The sequence below is a fragment of the Chroicocephalus ridibundus genome, chromosome 3 (genome assembly GCF_963924245.1).
Source record: "Chroicocephalus ridibundus chromosome 3, bChrRid1.1, whole genome shotgun sequence".
In the NCBI taxonomy this organism is placed as follows: Eukaryota; Metazoa; Chordata; class Aves; order Charadriiformes; family Laridae; genus Chroicocephalus; species Chroicocephalus ridibundus.
The window spans coordinates 129,456,463-129,474,155 of NC_086286.1; the positions used below are offsets into that span (position 1 = coordinate 129,456,463).

At 69.6% G+C, this 17,693-nt stretch overlaps 2 protein-coding genes and 1 non-coding gene across 11 annotated transcripts; 1 reads left to right on the forward strand and 2 right to left on the reverse strand.

Annotated features, from left to right (window-relative positions):
* The first annotated feature begins 53 nt into the window (after positions 1-53).
* Positions 54-4,196, forward strand: SLC30A3 (solute carrier family 30 member 3). The gene is made up of 8 exons (XM_063330865.1): positions 54-276; positions 1,986-2,158; positions 2,229-2,375; positions 2,446-2,599; positions 3,058-3,262; positions 3,420-3,525; positions 3,829-3,963; positions 4,051-4,196. The coding sequence occupies exons 1-8, from the start codon at positions 194-196 to the stop codon at positions 4,194-4,196; spliced, it is 1,149 nt and encodes a 382-aa protein (XP_063186935.1). The 5' UTR covers positions 54-193.
* An 815-nt stretch (positions 4,197-5,011) lies between these two features.
* On the reverse strand, positions 5,012-16,409 carry GTF3C2 (general transcription factor IIIC subunit 2). Of its 9 annotated transcripts, none has more exons than XM_063330860.1 (18): positions 15,737-16,408; positions 14,832-15,219; positions 13,668-13,968; positions 13,116-13,210; positions 12,735-12,812; positions 12,264-12,362; positions 11,828-12,055; positions 11,498-11,609; positions 11,265-11,375; positions 9,383-9,414; positions 9,031-9,160; positions 8,421-8,565; positions 7,972-8,113; positions 7,448-7,535; positions 7,017-7,145; positions 6,460-6,573; positions 5,778-5,880; positions 5,012-5,702 (listed from the first exon to the last, which is right to left on the reverse strand). In XM_063330860.1, the coding sequence occupies exons 1-18, from the start codon at positions 16,179-16,181 to the stop codon at positions 5,266-5,268; spliced, it is 3,177 nt and encodes a 1,058-aa protein (XP_063186930.1). In that variant the 5' UTR covers positions 16,182-16,408; the 3' UTR covers positions 5,012-5,265. The 9 variants fall into 9 exon arrangements, 6 of the variants coding, with proteins under 6 accessions (XP_063186930.1, XP_063186929.1, XP_063186928.1 ...); XM_063330859.1 differs by having other exon boundaries at positions 7,972-8,133; positions 11,258-11,375; positions 14,832-15,216; positions 15,737-16,407; XM_063330858.1 differs by having other exon boundaries at positions 7,972-8,133; positions 11,258-11,375; positions 15,737-16,406.
* Positions 16,203-16,366, reverse strand: LOC134514033 (U1 spliceosomal RNA). Its single transcript, XR_010070620.1, has one exon. It is a non-coding gene; the product is annotated as a U1 spliceosomal RNA (small nuclear RNA).
* Positions 16,410-17,693: the final 1,284 nt, after the last annotated feature.

The following is a 17,693-nucleotide window of genomic DNA, read 5'->3' on the forward strand; positions in this document are numbered from 1 at the left end:
ACCAGCCCGCCCCCTACCAGTTAACCAGAGCCCCCCGCACGGCCCTGGCTCCCGGACCGGCCCCGCTCCCCCCGCTCCCCCGCCGCCCCCCCGCCCGCTGTCCTGCGCGTGGCCCGGGAGGGGGCGGGGCCGCGGCGGGGGCGGGGCCGCGTTGGCGCCGGCGGCCGGTGCCCGCGGAGCTGCTCGCCCCGGGATGGAGCCCCCGAGCGGCACCGAGAGCGCCCGCCTGGTCAGCCCGAGGGGCGGCCGCGCCGACGGCAGCCTGCGCCTCAAGAGGTACCGCCGGCACCCCCGGCACTTCCACCGCCCCGGCACCGGCACCTCCATCACCCCCGGCACCTCCATCACCCCCGGCACCGGCACCTCCATCACCCCCGGCACCTCCATCCCCGGCACCGGGACCTCCATCCCCGGCACCGGGACCTTCGTCACCCCCGGTACCTCCATCCCCGGCACCGGCACCTCCATCACCCCCGGCACCTCCATCCCCGGCACCGGCACCTCCATCCCCGGCACCGGCACCTCCATCACCCCCGGCACCTCCATCCCCGGCACCGGGACCTCCGTCACCCCCGGTACCTCCATCCCCGGCACCGGCACCTCCATCCCCGGCACCTCCATCCCCGGCACCGGCAGCTCTATCACCCTAGCACCGGCACCTCCATCCCCGGCACCGGGACCTCCGTCACCCCCGGTACCTCCATTCCCGGCACCGGCACCTCCATCGCCCCGGCACCGGCACCTCCATCCCCGGCACCTCCATCACCCCGGCACCTCCGGCGCCCCAGCACCTCCATCACCCCCACCCCAGCACCTCCATCACCCCCAGCACCTCAGCCACCAGCACCCCGGCACCTCCGGCATCCTCAGTACCTCCATCACCCCCGGCACCAGCACCTCCATCACCGGCACCCCCAGCACCCTCATCTCCCCGGTACCCCCGGCACCAGCACCTCCATCACCAGTACCCCGGCACCCCCGTCGCCCCGGCACTGCCACCCCCGGCACCCCACCACCCCACGCCAGCGCCACTTCGCGCTGCCCCCGGAACCCCCCAGCACCGCCACCTCCATCATCCCCCGCATCTGCAGCCTTCGATCCCCCGCACCCGCAGCGCCGGCACTGGGTCCCCCATCACCCCCGGCATGTCCATCGCCCCCCACCGCCCCCAGCTCCCCCGGCCTCCCCGGCACCCGCACCCCCCGTCAGCGCCACCTCCCGTCCCCCGGGACCCGCAAGCCCCCGACACGTCCAGCACTGCCCAGCTCCCACCGCCCCGACATGGGCACCCCCCGGCACGTCCATCCCGCCGCGGCCCCCGCGCCTTCATCCATCCGGCACGGGCATCAGCACCTCCGCGGACCCCGAGCCAGCCCCGACCCTCCGTGCACCGGCACCCACCCCCCGGCACCGGCACCCACCCCCTCCCCGGGGCCGGCGCCTCCATCCCAGCGGAACCAGCCCCCCCGCGCCGTGCGCCAGCCCCGCTCCCCCCTCGGTGCCCGTCCGGCAGCTACCGGCGCCCAAACGCCACCCCCCCGCACCGGTACCGTGCATCCATCACCCACCCGCACCGGTACCGTTCACCCGTCGCCCTCCCCGCACCGGCACGCTGTCCGTCCATCCGTCCCCTCCCGCACCGGTGCCCCCTGCACCAGCGCCCTGAGCCCCCGCCCGCCCCCCGCCCCACTCCCCACCTCTCCCGTCCCCGCAACGGCCGCGGACGCGACACCTCGGTCCCACCGGCCCCCACGCCGCCCCCCGCGGTCCCGGGGCTGCCCGTCCCGGCGGGGGAGTTCGGCTGCCGCGGGCCCGGCCCCCCCGTACCCTGCCGGTGCCCCGGCTTTGTTACCGCCGCCGGCGGGGCGGACCCCCGGGACCAGCCCGGGCACCCCCGCGGGCCAGACTGCGGCTACCGGGAGCCCCGGGGGTCCCGGGCAGAGGCAGCAGGAGCCGGGGCGGCCGGCAGTGACCCCCGCCCCCAGTCTGTTTGCAGGCTCCCAGGACACCCTGGCACCACCGCCCCCCCCGGCTCCGGCTCCCCACTGCCACTGCAGCCCCCGAGCCCCCAGCCCCGGCCCGGGGAGGCTCCAGGCCCGCCGGCAGCTGAGCGTCGCCTGCACCGTCTGCTGCCTCTTCATGGTCGGGGAGGTGATAGGTAACAGGGGGACGGGGATGGGGACGGGGGGCTGGCGGGGCGCGCGGTGCCAGCTGCCCTGCGCCCGCAGGCGGGTACCTGGCGCACAGCCTGGCCATCATGACGGACGCAGCCCACCTGCTGACGGACGTGGGCAGCATGTCCGTCAGCCTCTTCTCCCTCTGGGTCTCCACCCGCCCGCCCACCAAGACCATGAGCTTTGGCTGGCACCGCTCAGGTGAGCTGGGGGGACACACAGGTGGGTGGGCCGTGTGTGTCCCCAGGCACTCACAGTCCCCCTCCCGCAGAGACGCTGGGCGCGCTGGCCTCCGTCCTCTCCATCTGGGTGGTGACCGGGGCTCTTGTCTACCTGGCGGCCGCCCGCATCGTCAGCAACGACTACGAGATTGAGGCGCGAGCCATGCTGGCCACCTCCGCCAGCGCCGTCGGCGTCAACCTGATGTACGTCCTGCACAGGGCTGTGCGCCCCCGCATCCCCCCACACCCCCCCGGCCTGAGCCTCCCCTCCCGTGCCCCTGCCCCACATGTGCCCCCGGTGCCCCAAGGCTCCCAGGTCACCTTCTGTCCCTGTGCCCCCAGCTCTCATGTCCCCAAGCGCTACCTCCTCCTATTTCCTGTCCCCAGTGCGCTCCCGGCTTCCAGCCCATGCACGTACACCCCCTATCTCTACTCCTCTCTACACCCGCTCTGTAGAGCCAGGGCTCTACATCCCCTGCCCCCATGCCCAGCCTGAGCCCTGGCACAAGCCCAAATCCCTGTTCTGGCCCCATACGTGCCCCCAAGCGCGCCTGCCCATGCCCCCTCTGCCCAGGCGCCGCTGACGGGTGCAGGTCCAGGGGTGCCACCGAGGCCCCTGCACCCTGCCCGGCGCAGCGCTGAGCCAGCCCTGCTCTCCCCAGCATGGCCTACATCCTGCACCAGTCCCCCGCTGGCCACGGCCACGGCACAGGGGGCTACGAGCCCCTGGAGAGCACCGGGGGGTGCCTGCCCAGCCGTGCCCCCCTGCCCGGCAGCACCAGCGTCCGCGCCGCCTTCATCCACGTGGTGGGTGACCTGCTGCAGAGCGTCGGCGTCCTCGTGGCTGCCACCATCATCTACTTCAAGGTGCCCAGCCTGGACCCTCCTCCGCCACCCAGGGGAACGACTCCCTTGGCCCCACACAGGGTGCTGTGGGGTGGGCGCTGGGCTCTGGCACCCCCCTGCCTCGGTGCCCAGCTCGGCTCTGCCGCCCCCAGCCCCACGCACCCCCTGCTCTCTGCAGCCCCAGTGCAAGATTGCAGACCCCATCAGCACCCTCTTCTTCTCCATCTTCGTCCTCGGCTCCACCTTCACCATCCTCAAGGACGTCTTCAGAGTCCTCATGGAAGGTTTGCAGCGGGCGAGGAGGGTGCGGGGTCACGGGTGCAGGGGGCTAGTGGGGGCGCAGGAGCTCCTGGGGGCAGCTCACGCCTCTTGGCCCCCACCCAGCCCCCTCCTCTGTCCTTCCCTTGTTTCCCTTGAGCCCCCCCAGCCTCTCCATCCTCTCCAGCGTGGCGGGGCCTCCCCCTGGAGCCACTGTCCCCGGGTCACAGCCTGGGGGAACCCCCACCTCCGGCTGCTCCCACCACCAGCCCTGACCCTGGTGGGGCCGGGGGTGTCTGTCGCCCCCCGTGACCAGGCGTTGCTGGCAGGGGCACCGCGGGGCGTTGCGTTCGACGCAGTGAAGGAGGTGCTGCTGGGGGTGAGCGGGGTGAAGGGCACCCACGACCTGCACCTCTGGGCGCTGACGCTGAGCCACCACGCCGTGTCGGTGCACGTGGCTGTCGGTGAGTGCCCCGGATGGCGGCTCCTGCAGGAATGGCGGGGACGCATGGACACACCGGGGCTGAGCCACGCTGCCCTGCCCTCCCCAGACGCCAGTGCCGACCCCGAGACGGTGCTGCGGGAAGCCACCATCCAGCTGCGGCGCAGGTTCGGCTTTGCCTGGTGCACGGTGCAGGTGGAGCGGTACTGGGAGGAGGCGGCAGCCTGCCAGCACTGCCAGGACCCCCGCGCCTGAGACCCCTCTGCCCGCTGGGGAGCGGGGACTGCCCCTGGAGCAGGGGGTGCAGCGCTGGGGGTCCCGTCCCTGCGCTGCACCCACCCTGCTGCTGCGGAGCCCCGGGGTGGGACGGTGCGCCTGAGCGTGCAGGGTCCTGGGGGGGACATACGCACATCCTGGCCCCCACGGCACAGGGGCTCCTCCAGGAACAGCCACCCCCGGGACGGGACCAGGCTTGCCATGGCCCCCAGCCTGCCGGGACCAGCCCCAGAGGAGGAGGGGGAGCCTGCCCCACCGTGCAGCCCCCCGGGGAAGAGCCCTGTTGTCCCCCGCAGGAGAGGGGACAGGAGGGAGCCACTGAAGGTGCCAGGGGAGGGAGGGGACATCCCGGGGGGCACGGGGAGCCCCAACCCGGCCTTGGCCCCCACCGCCCCCCCGGGGGCTCCCCAGGCTGCTGGGGGGGCCGCTGCTAGGGGACGGGGGAACCACAGGCTGGAGCTCAGCCCCCGGCGCCGGCTGCCCTGGCCTCGCTCCCCGCCATGCCCGGGCCTGATCCGTCCCCACCGTTGCCAGTCCGTGTCTGTTGCACCCGTGGAGTGTCCGTCCATCCGTCCGTCCATCTCTCTGTGCCAGGAGTCCAGCGGGCCACGGCAGAGCCCGCAGCCGCCAATAAACTTGTTGGAGAGCAGCAGCAGCAGCGGTGCAGGCAGCCAGGAGGGGAGCGGGGAGGGGGGACACGGCCACGGTTTCCCCCATGAGGGGCAGATGGCGGCCAGGGCAGCACCACCACGGCCCCCCTGGCACCGGCGCCTGCCCCAGCACCACAACCAGCCTTTACAAAACAAACCACGTTTACTGCACAGTCGAACACAGGCTCAATGTGAGCAACTTCAGAGCTCCTGGCACCGCTGCCAGCCCCGTCCATCCCCTGCACGGCGGGGCTCAGCCAGCGACGGGGGGCAGGAGGCAAGAACAAGCACAGCCCCACGCCAGTGGGGGGCCGGGGGGTGCTCCCCCAGCCTCAGGCCCCAAGACCCACAGCTCAAGCCAGGGACACGCACGGTCCCACCGCCCTCCCCGCACCAGCTCAGACCAAACAGCGCAAAAGGATCCTTCCGGACCCAGACCATGGGGACACGCGTCCCGAGCGTTCCAGTGAGGGCCAGGAGCAGACATCCCTCCCGCGAGGAGGGGTAAGAAGCACCAAGAGGGGCCATGGAGCCCCCCCGGACCCCGGCTGGCGCAGCCTGCCCCTGGCCCGGGCTCCTGCCAGGGGCACGTGCGTGTGGCAGCAGCAGGAGGATCCCCGCCCCGGCGCTATTCGGTGGGCAGCGGGGGGCTCCCGGGGGGGCTGGGGCTGCCGGGCTGGTCCCCGAAGAGGGAGCTGAAGCGGGCACGGCACTCGGGGAGCAGCCGGCGGCTGGTGGCGGAGGCCAGCCCGGCCAGGCAATGCGCCCGCACGATGCCCGCCTGCCCGCCCGACACCAGCCAGCCGTGCGAGTCCAGGTTGGGGCTGAAACGCACCTGCGGGAGGAGAAGGGGGTCAGGAGGGAGGGGGCCGAGGTGCCGGCACCCCCCCGGCGGCGGCAGCCCCCTCACCTTGTGCAGGGACTCCAGCTGCAGGCGGTCGAGGCTGAGCTCTGCCTTGGCCTCCTGCGAGTGCATCCTGCGCATGGGCTCCCGGCTGGGGAAGTTCCTGAAGCTGCGCTGCGGAGCGGCAGCACCCCCGTGAGCAGCGCGGCCGGGGCTGCGCACACCGCGGCCCCGGGCGCCTGCTGCTCGGCCAGGGGACGCGGGTCGCCCACCAAACAGCCACGGCGAAGGGCAGCAGGAGCCAGACCCCGACGGAGGGACTGGGCACGGGGGGGCTGCAGCATGGCAGACCCCAGCCCACCACCCTGGTGCCTCTCCAGCAGCTCGGACCCAGATTTGCCCCACGCCAACCCCTCCAAACATGGCCCGGCCCACCGGGGAGGGGGGGATCAGGCAGCTGTGACCCCCCAGGCTCCTTCCCAGGGCTGGGCGCCCCAGACTGCTGCCACAGCCAGGACACCGAGCACTGCTCTGCCCAGGCCTGTGCCCCCCACCACCCTGCGACCAAGCAACCGGGGGCTCCCCCAGGCTGGGGGGACGGTGCCACAGAGGCCAGACTGGGCTCCGCTGGAGGCGAGGGGCTGCCGCAAAGTCACCCTGCTGCTGCCACAACCCCTTAGACCCCAGTCTGCTCCCATGGGTCCCACCCGGGGTCGGGACCATCCAGCTCCGCCGCCCGCCCTCCTACCAGGTCCGTGTCCCGGAATCGGATGTAGCTCTTGGTCACCATCTCCCTGTAGTGCCTGGTCTTGGGCAGCGCCGGCTCACCGTCCCCCGGCAGCAGATCAGCTTTGTAGACTGGCTGTGGGTGAGACGGGGCTCAGGGCAGGGCCGGGGGCTCCGGAGGCTCCGTCCGCTCCTCCGCAGGGACCACCAGGGACCGAGCGGGGCTGGGAGCCCTGGGGTCCTGCCCTGCCTCGCAGCACGGTGGGTCTGGGGCAGGGGAGAGCAAGGGGGTGCCACCGTAAGGGCAGGGGACAAAGAGGGACAGGACTGTCCCACGCGTGAGACTAACCCCGAAGGTCCCAACCCCAGGGCTGAGGCTGCTGCCACCGCCCTTCCCGCCACGCAGCGTCCCCCCAGGCGGGAAAGGCAAGACACACGTCACGACACACACATATCACGACACAACACACACAGGCGTGGGGCAGCAGACACCCCGCGGCAGCTCAGGACGCCGTTCCAGCGACCCAGGAGCCCAGCTCCCACCCTGCCCAGTCCCCAGGGATCACGGCGGCCCCTTACAAATCTGCGGTCCGAGGAGCGCTTGACGTTGAGGGGGTTGACGGCCAGGTCGGGCAGCACCGCAGCCAACAGCTCGCCGGTGATGTCTCCTGCGGCCACCGTGTTCAGCCAGTCCGAGCCAGATATGCTCTGCGGGAGCGGAGGGGTGTGGGGTCCCGGCAGGCTCCCCACCACCCCCAGCCCCCGCGCACCCCCCTCCGCTCCCCGGGGGGGGCCAGGCTTGGAAATGGCACCGCAAACAAGGACACCACCTCACCCGGCTGCCACTGTCTCTGCTCTGAGGGGCACAGGGTGTCCCCACGAGCCGGGGACTTACCCGGCCAGGCAGTGTCACCCCCACCGTGTGCCGTGGGGACCAGCTGGGTTTGGGGCAGGCGCCCACCCCTCCAACACAGCCCCCGGCACAGAACTGCCCTGCACCAGCCTCTTACCCACACAGTCCCCTTGCGAGGGGCCACAAAATAAGCCTTGAAGCCCAAGTAGCCGGCGTCGATGTAATGGATCCCACAGAGACCATAACTGCAAGGGAAAGGGAACGGATGAGGACGGAGCTCCGCAAGAGCCAGGCAACAGCCCACCTCCCCAGAGACCCTGGCGGGTGGAGGGGGGACTGTCCTCGCTCTGGTGACACGTCACAACATCACACAGCAGCTCAGGGCGGCTCCTGGAGGTTGAGAACACACCGAGACCCCAGAACCCTTCTGCCAAACCGTGTCAGCCTGGGGCCACGCAGCAGCTGCCCAAGGGCCTCGTCCTTCCCCTGTGCCAGGGGCAGCACCCCCCCGGCCCTCCAACACCGCACAGACGCAGCCTGACACAGCACGGCACAGCTGGATGCTGCCGGGGAGAGACAGACCAGAGGGGGCCCTGGGGGCAGCGGGGAGGTGGGACCAGACCCCAGCAGCAGGCTGGTCCCCGGGCACGGGGTGGGCACCGCCATGGCCCCGGCACTCACGAGGCGTAGCAGTTGTCCTGGGCCACGGTGACCCCGTTGTAGGGCAGCAGCCAGGCCACCTCGGTGCTGAGGAACCGCTTGATGCTGTTGATGGGCTCGTAGAGCCGCCGCAGGTCCCAGAACTTGATCTTGCGGTCGCTCCCTGCCGTGACCAGGAAGTTGCTGAGAACCAGGAGAAAGGCAGCACTGAGACCCCCGCGCAGGGCTGTCCCCGTCCCCGCGGCAGGGACGGGGTGGCCCTGCTCCCGCAGCACAGCGGTCCTCCCACAGGCAGCGGCTCAAACCCCCCGAGCCCCAGAAAGCCCAACCCAACCTCCTCGGTGCCTCAGGGGGACGAGTGCCATCAGCACCAAGTCCTCTTAAGCCCTTCCTGGCAAAGGAGCCCCGTCTGCAGGAGCGATCCCGCTCTCCCTGGCAGCGCCCGCACCAGCGCCGTTCCCCCCCCTCACCTATCGGCCTTGCACCACTCGATGCTCCGCACCGCGTGGTCGTGGGCCAGGAAGCACCGGAAAGGGTAGAGCTTGAGGGAGCCGTCGGGCTGGTGCACGCACTGCAGCAGGGACTTGGTGAGCAGGTTCCAGATGGCCACAGTGCCTGGGGGACGAGACCCGCGCCCCTCAGGAGCCGCCCCGCGACTGCGCCAGCGCCGGGAGCCACTGTGCCAGGGCTAGCGTGGGTCCCGCGCGGCCGGGGATGGGCAGTGGCGCAGGCAGGGGCTGCAGGAGCGGCCGAGCCAGGGCTGGAGTTGTAGCCGGGGCTCAGAGGGGGCCAGGACGGCTCGGAAAGGCAGGTGCTGGCAGCGCAGGGAGTCAGACAGGTGGGGGTTAAGCCAGAGCCACATTCCTGGAGCCGACAGGTACAAGAGGCTGCCTGTGGCCAGCCTGCGATAAGCCGTCCCCCTGCCCCAGGGATGGGCAGAGAGGCTCCCGCAGGGGGTCTGCCACTTGCTGCCCCCACACCTCACCCCCAGCCCCGCCATGCCCTGCCCCGGGCTGAGGCTGGAGGAGCTCAAAGCTCCTGCTGCAGGGCCAGGGCTCTTCGTGCAGGGGGGGGACTCACCGTCATAAAAACCGGCTGCGAGGTGATGATGGGGCTTGCATGGCATCCAGGAGAGGCTGAAGCACTGGCCGCACTCGGAGGCATTCCCTGCCTGGACAGAGCCCACCTGGAGCGTGGCGACACACTGCACCTGGAGGCCAGCGGGCAAACATCAGCCACAGCCCCACGCCGGTGCCACCCGCGTCCCAACAGATGGGGACACCCATGGGAGCACGGCTCCGCTCTGCCACCCCAGCACCGCGGGGCCGGCGAGCTCTGCAGGTGTCCCGGCCCCCTCCCCAGCTCTCCCACCAGCCAGGAGGCGGCCGGGTGCCAGCCCCGACGGGGGACCGCAGCGGCAGAGGACACTGACCTTGCAGATAACGTGCTTGTGGAAGGACCCATCTAGAAGAGAGCAGAGGAGGGTCAGGGCAGGCACCAGCTTTCCTAGAAGCCCCCAGCGATGGGAGCTGCTCAGCAGCCCAGAACCCGGCTCAGTGCTCCCTGCGGCCCTGGCCCGGGGCTCCCTGTCCGTCCTGCCACGCATTGGGACCAGTGTCCCCACCGCAGCCGAGGAGCAGCAAGTGAGTGCACCCAGCAGCAGAAAACAGAGCAGAAACAGAGCAGAAAACCCAAGATCAGGCACCAGCAGGACCCCCAGGAGCCACAACTGCCCACGCTGGAGGAAGGGGCACCCCGAAGGGCTGCACCCCACCACCACCAGCTGCACCCATGGAAGATGCCGTCACCAAACTCAAGGGGAGCCCGTGGCACACGTGGGCCAGCCCAGACGGTGACTGCCGCAGGGAGGGAAGGAGCAGCCGTGCAGAACGGCAGACACTGCAGAGATCCCTGCGCCCAAACGGCTCGGGGCGAGGAGCCGGCAGGACCCCACATGCACCGGCCGTGTCCGACGGAGAATCTCCCCCACCAGTGACCCACGACACCAGTGCTGTGGGGCTCCCGCTCCCCACTTCTCGGGCCAGAGGGGCCCCCCCATCCCCCAGCGTGGCGGGGCTGTCCTCAGGCACCAGACAAGCACGTCTGCACCCCAGAGCGCGGCAGCCGCAGGCGGAGGCGGCGCCGTGCCGAGATATGGCAGAGCCATGCATCTTCTCTGGCACCTCTGTGACAGCCAGGGCACGGCGTGGGGAGCAGCACCGGGCTCCGTGGGCTGGAAACATGGGGTGCAGGTCCCCGGAGCCCCAGGGAACGCCAGCACAGCCACGCTGAACCGGGAGCCGCCGGCAGGGCCCCGACGCTGCAGTCTGGCACCGATCCTGCATCTGCAAACCAGCACCCCCAGCCCGGCTGCGAGGGCGAGGACGGGAGGCGCAGCCGCAGCCGGGCTGAGGCGACGTGACGGGACCCGGACGACGCGCAGGAGCGTTGCCGGGGGTGGGGTGGGGGGGGAAGATCCGCGCCTGCCGCAAGCTCCCCACGTGGGGGCTGCGGCACCAGTGCAAACCACCCGGCGCAGGAGCGGGGACGCCGAGACGGGGGTGGAAAAGGCAGCTACGTGCCGGCGGGAGCCACAGCCAGGCTGGGGTGCAGGGAACCAATTTCCCATTGTCAGCCCTGGACCTGCAGGCTGTCGGCCACGGCTGAGCGGCCACGAGCAGCACGCACCGGTCATCAATCTCGCCCGGCGTCCAGCAGATGAGGCTATTACAAGCACCATTAACCCGAGCCAGACGAGAGCTCGGAGCCCCAGATCCCGGCTATGACAAACAGCTCGAGCCAGGCTGGAATAAGCAGCTCTGCCGCAACAGGACGCGCTCCCGGCAGTGAGCGAGGAGGCAGGGGGAGGCTCAGGAACACACTACGGCAGCTACACCTCGCCCTGCAGCCCCCTCCAGTCATCCCAGCGCTGCCCTGAGGGCCCTCCCAGTCTGCCCAGTCGAGGGCCCTGCTCCGGGCAGGGACCCGCGCCCCAGTCGGGCTGCAGCAGCGTCCCTGCGACCCAACCTCTGGGCCAGCACCGCTTTGGCACCCTCCGACACCAAAAACCAGCCGCGCTCCCCTCCCCTGCCTCCCTGCCAGCAGCAGGTCCCAAGCGCAGGGCCAGCCGGGGCTCGCCACAGCCGGTGCTGGCCTGGGGATGGTCCCCCAGCACCCGCCCCATGGACCCCCGGCACAGCAGGGCCCCCCGGTGTGGGCAGAGGGGCCCCGGGGCACACACGCCGCCCAGCCCGTCGCGGTGGGACGATGGCGGGAGGCCCCCGCCCGGCAGCGCGGCTCTTCCTACCTTTTACCTGGGTTGCCTTGGAGCGCCGCAGGGCGCCGGGGTGCGGCAGGGAGTACAGCAGCACCTTGCCGTCCGAGAAGGCCACGGCCAGCAGGCCCAGCCGGTTCATCTGCGGGGGCTGCGGAACGACACACGGGCTCAGCCCCGCGGCGCCGTCCCCCGCCCAGGGAGGCTGCAGCGAGGGCAGGGACTGAGGGACCCCGGGGAGACCCAAGGCGGCCCCTCCGGCCGCGCACCCACCTTCCTGGTGGCGGTGGGCAGCTCCCAGGCTCCGCTGGGGCAGAACTTCATGTCCCAGACGCAGCCGTGGTCGGCAGCGATGGCGTAGGCCAGCGCGGCGCTGTCGGCGGAGCTGTGGGCAGGGGTCGGGCGATGAGGAAGGCGGGAGCTGGAGCCCAATGGCTCCAGTACACGCCAGCAGCGAGGCTGGCTACCAGCACCGCCCCCGAGGGGGCCAGGAGGTGGCTCTGGGGGAGGACAAACCTCACCACCCGCTCAGCCGCGGAGGGACAAGAAGAGACACGGACCCTCCCCAGCCCCGGCGCCACGCAGCCCCCGCCGCGCACTCACCCCGGCTCCTGCTGCAGCGTGCCCAGGCCCCAGAGCTGCAGGAGCGCGGGGCCCCCGTGGAGCCCGGCCACGCTGTGCGTCTCCTCCATGCTGCCGTGGCAGTAGACGGCCACGTACTGAGCGGCTGTGGAGCCCTCCGGGGACGGACACCACTCCATGGCCCACACGGGGCCGCCCACGAAGAAGGACACGTCCAGGCGCTCCGCGTGGGGCTGCAGGGAGTTGAACCTGCCCACGAGGAGGGGGGTAAGGACACGGGGCAAGAGCAGGGACAACGTGGGGTGGGAGGTCATGGGGCCGGGGGGCGGTGGGACCCCAGGGCACTCCTGCTGCCCCGGGGTGGCCGCCCAGCCCCCGGACCTGCCAGAAGCACAGCCCTGAGGGCTACTGCCGGTCCCAGGCAGGACACCCACGACCCCGGCCACCCCTCACAGACCTGTTCACCCTGTACAAGACGCCGTCATCTTCGATGCCCTCCCGCTGGATGGAGAAGAGGGGAGACTTCTCCTCTGCTGGCAGGTATGGGGCAGCCTCGCTGGGGAGGCAGAAGAAGGTGAGAGGAGAGGACATCTCCTCACCCCTGCCCCTCACCCCATCACAGGATCGTACCCCAGCACCCACCCAGCCTCCACACAGCCCACGTGCCCTGCTGCTGGCCACCCAGAGGGCTACCAAGACTCCGTGGCCAAAGCCATGAGACTCCCCAAAGCCCACACCAAGAAATCCCCATCATTCCTGCTGGGGCCTGATCCCACCAGAGGGATGGAGGGTACAGCACCGACTGTGCCCTTGTCCTGCCCCGACGGGTGCAGCCACCTGCTCTCCCCCCCAGCTCACCCCCAGCACTGCTGGGACCTGCCCCATCATGCAGCTGGTGCCCCCCCATCCCTGCGCTGCTCCACGGTACCTCTCCGAGAGCCACGTCCACTTGTGCGCCAAAGGGATCCAGTCGGGGAACTCCCACTGCGAGTACTTCTGCTCCCGCCTGCAGCCGATGCGATGGATCTCAGCGACAGCCCCCGCGTCCCGGCGCAGGCAGCTCCCCGCCGAGGGCTCTCAGACCCTGCCCTCACCCCCACCTTGGCCCAGCCCCGTCCGTCACCCCCCGGTGCCTCCCCCGGGCGATGCGGCTCCATCCCCAGCGCTGCCAGCAGAGCACCCACGTTCCCCACGGCACACGCTCTTTTCTCCTCACGCCCGTGACAGCGATGGTACCCGGGGCACCAGCAGCCACCGCTCCCCATAGCCCGCCCCAACCCCCCCCCAGCAATGCTGAGCCCCCACTCACAGGCTGCAGGTGAGGCTGGAGCACTTCTCCACCGGGGCCATGATGGAGTTGTGGAAGCCGTTGGGAGCGAGGCCTCGGCACTGGGGCTTGGATCTCTGGGGACCAGAGCAGACTCAGAGCAGGACCTGGCCAAAGGGCCTGTCCCGGGCTGCCTCTGCCTGCCGAAACGCTCCCACCAGCCCCAGGGGGACGCACCCATCCAAAACGGCACCGATGCAGGCCACGAGCACAGAGCTCTCCTCTAGCCACGGCCGCAGCGGTCACCCAGACCACGTCACGACACAAAGTCCCATTCTGGGGACTTCCACGAACTACAGGACAGCCTCCAGGACCCCGTCCCCACCCACCCTCGCTCGGAGCTGCCTCTGCTGGCAGTTAAACCCAGACAGCTCACGCCTGTCTGACAGGCACTGACACGCCATCCCCGACCGAGTCCTGCTCCAGGGACGGCATCCAGACAGCCGGAGCTGGGGACACCACACGACAGCTCAGACACTTCGTGTTGCTCATGCAAGACCAAAGAAGCGGCCAAGGCAGAGACCCTGCCCTTACCCCTGCAGATGCCACCTTCCCACCATGTCCTCGGAGTGCCTCCAGCTCTGGCTCCGATGCCTCACTGAGCGGCGCATCGCTCCCCTCCTCCTCCTCTGCCTGCAGCAACACCTCCTTCGAGGGTACAAAGTCAGCATCTTGCGCGGGATCATCACTGTCTGTTTCCTCCTCCTTCCTCCTCCGGCTCTGACGCTTCTTCTGGACACGCGCGAGCTCCGGCTCCTGGGCACCCTCAGTGGGAGCCGGGGGCTGGTACACGGACGTCAGCTCCTCCGCCAGCTCCTGCAGGTACAGCAAAGCCCTGGGACACCAAAGGCATTGCCCGGAGGTGAGCTGGGGGAGCGTACAGGGACCAGCCCTCCCTCCCTCCAGGACCAGGCGGACGCACTCCACCAGCTCGGGGTCTGGGTGAGCAATTTGCTCCTGCCCGGGCTGCGGCAGAGCCCGTCTGGACACGCTGCCAGCCTCCAGCTCAGCCCCTCAGACATCCATCACCCCCTGTCCCTCCCCAGGGAACGCTGGCCGCCCGGCTCCCGGCAGAGGCAGGGGATGGCGCCTGGCAGAGCAGCGCGTGGCCCTTTGCCAGCCAGAAAGCAGGAAAGCCAGAGATCTTCCCGCAAGCGCCTCAGCACAGGGGGTTCCCGCACCGGGCACCCGACTGCGCCCTGCCTCTGTGCTGCGGAGCGAGGGAACCGGGGCGCTGCAGCCCCGCCAGCTCTGACCCTGCAAACCCTGGGTCGCACAGGCACTTGGAGAACGCAGCCGCTGCCCGAGCTGCCCCCGGAGCACACGGGCTCCCCACAGGACTGTGCTTTGAGCAGGACATGGCTCCCACAGCTTCTTCTGCTCCCCCCCAGGCAAGCATGCTCCTCCCAGGCTTGCCAGGAACCGAGGGAACCTCCTCCCCACCGCAGACAACCCACCGCCGTCAAACACTGGCCGCAGGCGAGCTCATCTACAGCCCCTGCTGTGCCCCACAGCCCCGCGCTCCTGGGCCCACACACATTCTCCAAAAGCAGGAATAGCAGGATGGGGAACCAGTTTGTTCCACTGACGTGGGACAAAATCCTTCAGGAAAGACACGGAGACTCCTCAAGGCAAGGCAGAGTATCCCACTGCCCTTCCAAATGCCCCCCGGCCCCCCCATCCACTGCCCCTGCTCACACTTTGGCTGCCCGCCTCTTGGGGCGCCCGCCGGGGGGGGTCTCCAGGCCTTCCGACGCCTGCTCGCTGCTCCCCAGCATCTTCTGCACACAGATGGGCTCCGGGGCCGGGCACTCCAAGTCCTGAGACAGTTTCAGCAGCAGCATCTCCGTCTTGGACTTCCGACCGCGCTTCCCAGGGGCCTTTGGGGGCGGCACGGACCCATTCTCCGAGGTCCTCGAGGGCTCGCCATGAGCCCCGGTCTCCGCAGGGGCCGGGCCATTGGGGTCATTGGGAATACTTTTCTGTTTTTGGTTTCGGGCAGGTTTTTTCTGGGTCTTGGTGGCTTCGTCGCCCTCCTCGGAGCGGCCCAAAGCATCCACATCTCCGAGCGGCGGCGTTTCTCCTGCTGAAAGAGAACCCCAGCGTCAGCACGAGCACACGGCAGGGTTCTGCCAGCCCCGGCCACGGCCACCACCGGGCTACCAACGCCCAGCTGGGCAGTAGCCCCATCCTGGAGCAGCACCGGGTCACGGCGGGGCTCGGACACCAGCAGGGAGGGACACAGAGGGGAATATGTGGATGCGGGATGGGAGACATGGACACGGCGGGGGGATGTATGGACATGGGATTGGAGACAAGGACATGGAGGGGGACGGACACAGACACCGGGGGGGGATGCGCAGACAGGGGGCTCGGGGACGCGTGGACGTGGGGGAGGGAGACACGGACACGGGGTTGGAGACGCAGACACGTCGGGGGACACACGGACGCGGGGGGGAACACCCGAGCCCGGCAGCCCCGGGTGCTCTAGTCGGGGCACGATGCGGTGCCGGGGCCCGCAGCCCGCCTGGGGCGGGCTGCGGGCCCCGGCACCGCATCGTGCCCCGAGGAGAGGCCCGCACCCAGCGCCCCCCGGTACGTACGGAGGTCCCGGGACTCCCGCTCCCGGCTGCGGCCGGTGGTCACCGATCCCCGGCCCGTCCGGCCCCGGCGGCTCCGTTCCCGGCAGCGCGGCCCGCGGGCGGCGTTAGACGCCATCCCGGAGGCCGCTGCGGGCCGCGCCGCCGCCAGCAGGGAAAGCGGAAAGGCGCGGGGAGATGGCGTCACGGACACGTCATTACTGACGGGCGGGGCGGAGCCGGGGCGGGTCACGCGTGGACAGGGCGGTGCGGGACACCCGAAGCGAGGGGGCAACGGCTCGGAGACGGGATGCGTGAGGTGACACAGCGGAATAGCAGAGCGGAGGCGTCGTTCATGCGTCTCACGGCGGCAGATATCGCGACAGGGGGAAGCAGAATTGAACACCGCAGCATCATCGGTAGTAACTACAGTCCCGATAAAACTCCTAGTGTTTTTTAAAATTAACATCTGTCTTTGCACTACCAATATCAGGGGAGAGCGCGAACGCAGTCCCCCACTACCACAAATTATGCAGTCGAGTTTCCCGCATTTGAGGAAATCGCAGGGGTCAGCACACCCGGAGTGCAAGGGATGAGCCTCGCCCTGGGAAAACCACCTGCCTGATCATGGTGTCTCCCCTGCCAGGTAAGTATGACTCCGCCCCGCACACAACGCCCCCCGCACCACGCCGCACGCACACACACCGCACGACGACAACCCCCGCCACACCCCGTGCCCCCCCGCACCACGCCGCCTCTCGCGCCCCCAACCTCGGCCCGGGCCTGACCCGCGCAGCGCCCGCCTTCCCCCGCGGACGGCGGCGGCGCGGCGGGAACGGCTCCCGTCGTGCGTGGCGGGACTGATCTGCATATCCCCGCCTCCACGCCCACAAGGCCCCGCCCCTGCCGCACCGACCTGACTGTGGCGCGCTGCGTGGCCCCGCCCCTTTCGTAAGGCCACGCCCCTCATGCCAGGCACCGCCCATCACAGCCGGGGGCGGGGGGGGGCTGCAGCCGCGGCCTGTCCCGTCCGTAGGATCATGGAATCATTCGGGTTGGAAAAGACCCTTGGGATCATCGAGCCTAACCCTCCCCTGCTGCAGCTTGAACCCATTCCCTCTTGTTCCATCGCTAATTACCTGTGAGAAGAGACCGGCACCAGCCTCTCTGCAACGGCCTTTCAAGTAGTTGTAGAGAGTGATGAGGTCTCCCCTCAGCCTCCTCTTCCTCACACTAAACAGTCCCAGCTCCTTCAATCGCTCCTCATCAGATTTATTCTCCAGGCCCTTCACCAGCTTCGTTGCCCTCCTCTGCCCTTGCTCCAGCACCTCGAGATCTCTCTCGTGTTGAGGTGCCCAGAACTGGACACAATACTCAAGGTGTGGCCTCACCAGTGCTGAGTACAGGGGGACAATCACCTCCCTCCTTCTGCTGGTGACACCATTTCTAATACAAGCCAGGATGCCATTGGCCCTCTTGGCCACCTGGGCACACTGCTGGCTCATGTTCAGCCACTTGTCGATTAGAACCCCCAGGTCCTTTTCTGCCAGGCAGCTCTCCAGCCACACTGCCCCAAGCCTGGAGCGATGCATGGGGTTGTTGTGGCCCAAGTGCAGGACCCGGCACTTGGCCTTGTTGAAGCTCATACCGTTAGTGTTGACCCATCGATCCAACCTCTCCAAGTCTCTCTGTAGAGCCTCCCTATCCTCATGCAGATCAACACGCCCACTTAGCTTCGTGTCATCTGCAAACTTGCTGATGATACACTCTATGTCCTTATCAAGGTCATCAATAAAGATGTTAAACAGAAATGGTCCCAACACCGAGCCCTGAGGGACACCACTTGTGACCGGCCGCCAGCTGGATTTAACTCCATTGACCACCACTCTTTGGGACCGCCCATCCAGCCAGTGCTTGATCCAGCAGATCGTATGCTCATCCAGGCCATGAGCCGCCAGTTTTTCTATGAGAATTCTATGGG